This window comes from Phalaenopsis equestris, unplaced genomic scaffold (assembly GCF_001263595.1).
Source record: "Phalaenopsis equestris unplaced genomic scaffold, ASM126359v1 Scaffold000330, whole genome shotgun sequence".
Lineage (NCBI taxonomy): Eukaryota > Viridiplantae > Streptophyta > Magnoliopsida > Asparagales > Orchidaceae > Phalaenopsis > Phalaenopsis equestris.
In genome coordinates, this window is record NW_018164772.1 from 278,710 (window position 1) to 283,376 (window position 4,667).

A 4,667-nucleotide genomic window follows, 5' to 3' on the forward strand; every position below is an offset into this window, starting at 1 on the left:
ATGGCAGTGACGATCTGCATGTATTTTTGTGGTACGGCTCGAAGGAACTTCTTGACGACGGAGATCTCCTCCACCTTCTCTCCCAACGAGCGGATGCCTGTCACAATTGACGTCAATTTCATGGCGAAATCGTCCACCGTCTCTCCGTCCATCATGCAGATCACCTCAAAGTGGGTCCTCAGGATCTGCACTTTCGCCCCCTTGACTCGCTCCACGTTGACGTGCATCGTTTTTAGTGTCTCCCATGCCTGCTTGGCGGAATTCTTCTCTGCCACCATGAGAAGAACGTCCTCTGGTAGCGCTTGATATATGGCAGCGAGGGCCATTCTATCATTACGCTCTTCGACCTCGTCTTGCTCCACGACGTCCCACACTCCTTGAGCTTGTAGGTTTATACACATCTTCAACGCCGCATCTTCAACGCCCACACCGAGTAGTTACTCTTCGTGAGTAACTAATAAGTGAGTGTTAAGGTCGCTTCTCTTTCGATCTTCATTGCTGTCATATCTCCTATGATAGCTTTGCTCGGTGACGACATGTTCTTTGGCTAACTTGGCTCTGATACCAAATGTTGGTTCCAATTTAATGGATCGCTGAAGGATAAATTGAAAGAAAATGAGACTAGATTTTTGAGAATTCACTTTGTATTATTTTGAAAGAAGAAATGAAGCAAGTTTGGAGTGTGTGTCTTACATTGCAGCTCAACACCCAATTTATACTAACCAATGCATACCGAAAAAAAAGAAAAACGTACACAATAAAGACAAAGAGAATTGTAGGTATTAAGTGCCACCAATTCAGGTCTATTTTAAGACATACATAGAGAAGTAGGAAAACTTCTAAGAAATTAAGGCTTTTCATACTTAAACATAATAAAAACAAATATAAATAATCTCTATCATAAAGCATCCTTCTACCATTTTCCTTCCTCCGTCCCCACTCCCTTCTCCAATACCCCTCACATTCAGTGCACCACCCAAACCCCACAACCGAAACCTCGCCTCATCATAGCTCCCTTCCTCGTCCAAACCCCGAACGGGCCCTCGCCCGAACCCCACCCTCCACTAGGGGCCACCACGTTACCTCCACCTCCCTCCTTCCACAGACTCATCCTCCCCAATCCATCAAATACTTCGCTTTTTCAAACGTCCCATCCAATTCTCCCATCCCCTCTCCCCATCCCCTCCTCCTTCCATCGACTCTCTCTTCACGCACAACAAAACCCCCGCCACCTGAATCCAAATGGACTCCAAAACACCACCAGCCCGCCAATCCAACCAAAAATAAAACCCGGCCCATGGATCCAGCTCCCGACGGGAAGCCCCCTTCTTCCTCTAAACCCACAGAAACAACTGCCGCGTCATCCTCCTCCTCCCAACCAAGCCGCTACGAATCCCAGAAACGCCGGGACTGGAACACCTTCCTGCAGTACTTAAAAAACCACAATCCGCCCCTCACTCTTCCCCGCTGCAGCGGCGCCCACGTCATCGAGTTCCTCAAATACCTCGACCAATTCGGTAAAACCAAAGTTCATTCCCAAGCCTGCGCCTATTACGGGCAGCCAAACCCGCCCGTGCCCTGCGCCTGCCCTCTTTGCCAGGCTTGGGGATCCCTCGACGCTCTCATCGGCCGCCTCCGCGCCGCTTATGAGGAAAACGGAGGACGCCCCGAGTCCAACCCGTTCGCCGCACGTGCCGTCCGAATCTACCTCCGCGACGTGCGGGAGTCCCAGGCAAAGGCCCGCGGCATACCCTATGAAAAAAAGAAGCGCAAGCGTCTGCCTTCTGCTGCACCGAGTAGTCAACAGACCGGCGAGGGATCCGCCTCTGGAGTATAGTTTCTTCACTTCTTTATTATTATTATTATTATTATTATTTTTAATTTTAAGAGGGAAGAGGGGTGCATGTTCATTTTAGGCAGTGAAGTATGCTATGGATGACAAGATTGGTTATCCTCCGCTTGCTCATCACTGACATCTTATATGAATATAAAGAATATTAAGAACTTCTTCATTTATCTGTAATTTAACACACTATTTCTCTTCTCTTATTTAGGATCTGTTTGGGGCAGCTACAACTTATTCATATAAACAGCTTATCCTGATAATCTGCCGATCAGCAGATTATCATTTTGATAAACTGACTAGCTGCTTTATTTGTGTGTTTCAAAAATAGCTGATTCTGAATAATCTGTTTAACTGTTTGATTTGTACGTTTGAAAAACAATTAATTTGCAGTTTTTTGTAGATAAAAATTCATTCAGACAGACACAATTTTGCTATTTATACTAAAATTTTAACAAGTACACATCTGATAGTTGAAAATTAAAAATATCATTTCATAACAGTATAAAATTTTTATTGTTTTTAATAATTAAATTTAATTTCTAAAAATAACTCAAAAAAATTTCAAAATAATTTCATAACAATTTCATCACAGCTGACAAGTTATAGCAGAGGTTTATTCTTTTCCTAGGTGGTGGAAAATTGGTGATTATATGTTTGTATTTGATTAGAAAATGACAAAGAGTATTACACACAAATGTATTATTTGCAATTATGCAAAGCCATGGCTTAGAGAATGCACAAGTAGTACATGCGCTACATGGGTGACATGCGAGATGTGTTTGTTGTTATTTCACTACCACTCAGGGGACATATAATATGGCTTTGATTTAAAAATTTGTTTTTCCACCTTGGCATTTCTAGTTCAATGCAGGCCTACTTCTGTCTGGATAATATACAAGACATTTGCCATTAATGTGTATGTTATTAATGTATTAACGGTATTATCATGATGTACTTGGTTATACAAAGATAAAATGCACACCTTTTCTTGTCTTTGACACATTTAATGATTTTTTTCTCTTGGATGTTGATTATTACATTTACACATATCATCCATGTGGACGATTTAGTACATAAAATTTTTGCCTGTATCCAACAAACTTAATATAATCTTAACATCCTCTACATACACAACATCTTTTAGTATATCTCACAACTATATATATGACATATACTATAGATAAATGCTTTGAGAAAAAGCTGGAATTTTTGATGTGAAATTAAATATAGTTCTACTCATGAATATTTGCTACCTTGCAGCTTTTCAAATGAATTTTTGAGCTTCAAATGATCACCCACAAAATCATTCTGAGAAATATGCCCTTTGTAATATTACAAACTTGAGAGATTTCAAGCACTAGCCGTCTAGGTATTGGTCCCCCTCCAGGAGGAGTTTATTCCGCACGGGTGGAAACTACACACTGTCGACCAGCGTCTCTGCGGCAGTAACCAGGTCTCTCTCTCTCTCTCTCTCAGTCTTTGTGCGCGCGCGTGTGGAAATAAGTATGGGGTCAGGCTAGTGTTGATTTAGGTAGGTTATTTATCTTTCTCTGTCTTCTTCTCTATAGTTTGAACTGGTAAAGTATTAAAAAGAGAGCGAAGGAAAACAGCAGCAGCCTTCCTTTACTTCCGTTGGTTCATAAATAGGCGATGGTGAATGAATTGGCTAGTCACGAATGGCTCCAAAAAACACGTCCTTTTCAAATTTCGTGATTTCCATTCTCCAACACTTCCTTGCCGGTCACACGGATAACAGTAATTTCTTTCTCTCTCACTAACTTTAATGAGGATTGGGCCCTCATGAAAAGAGGTGAAAATATTGTGTTCGATAATGTGATCGGTGAATTGATGGTATTCTGATGATATTATGATGACAATATCGTCATAACATCACTTGAATATCACAAATCTACATATACAATATTTGTACGTAACATTTCATGCACATGAGAGAGGGATCTCGAGCTGTATATGTTGGAGATCATGAACTTAAACAGCTTCAGTTTTCCATTCCGTTTACTCTGAAAAGTCAAGTTCTAGGGTTTCTTTATGGCCAATGATTTTTACTAATAGATCATATGTTTTTTATATTTGAAAAATTGGTAGGTTAACTGTTATTTACCATACATTTTTAGTTAAACAGTCAAACATCAAGTATTCGATATTTAATTTTGATAAATTGAGTAATTCATTTCTTGCACATTGCAATCTTCCAATTGCTACTGGAGCCTGCAGAACAGCGAACCTGGTCATTTCGTAATGGAAATTTAGTAATCCAACTGTTGGGCCTGGTCTGTTCCTCAAAAGCCTTGCCAGTGGAGTCATTATGCCTGCATTAATATTATGAGAAACCTCCGGACGGCTTGGATCACGTAAGTCCCTGAAATTATATATTAATTGATTGTGAGTATCAAGATAGGTTTGATTTGCCAATCCTGATGAAAGATTGACTGCAATGCTAAAACTATTATGATTAGAAGCGATGGATTCAGGACAGCAGGATCTAATTCTAACTTCGTTGGACTATCGATCTTGGTGAAGTCCACTGAACCTATTGGCATGGAGCCGTAAATTGTATGTTGAAACTGGTAGAATCTCGAGCAGGGCCAAGTGGACCTATTTTATATATCAGCTAGAGAAATAGATCCATCAAACATGCAGACAAAACTAGTTAAGGACTCCAATATCCCTCCAGCTCCCTTGTTTCTAAGATCTCCTTCGCTTACGTAGTGGAAGTGGATCCCTCGTTCTTTTACCTAACAAACTTACTTTTTTATTGAATAAGAAGAATTTGTATTGCAAAAAACAACAAAAAAAAAAA

General features: G+C 40.4%; 1 protein-coding gene across 1 annotated transcript; it reads left to right on the plus strand.

Moving 5' to 3' along the window:
* Window positions 1–952: 952 nt before the first annotated feature.
* Window positions 953–3,249, plus strand: LOC110025780 (protein G1-like7). Its single transcript, XM_020726433.1, has 2 exons — window positions 953–1,831; window positions 3,107–3,249. The coding sequence occupies exons 1-2, from the start codon at window positions 1,298–1,300 to the stop codon at window positions 3,116–3,118; spliced, it is 546 nt and encodes a 181-aa protein (XP_020582092.1). The 5' UTR covers window positions 953–1,297; the 3' UTR covers window positions 3,119–3,249.
* The last annotated feature ends 1,418 nt before the right edge of the window (window positions 3,250–4,667 follow it).

What these genes read in the sequence shown, in the direction of transcription:
- LOC110025780 (XM_020726433.1), top strand. Translation starts at nt 1,298, where the DNA reads ATGGATCCAGCTCCCGACGGGAAGCCCCCTTCTTCCTCTAAACCCACA.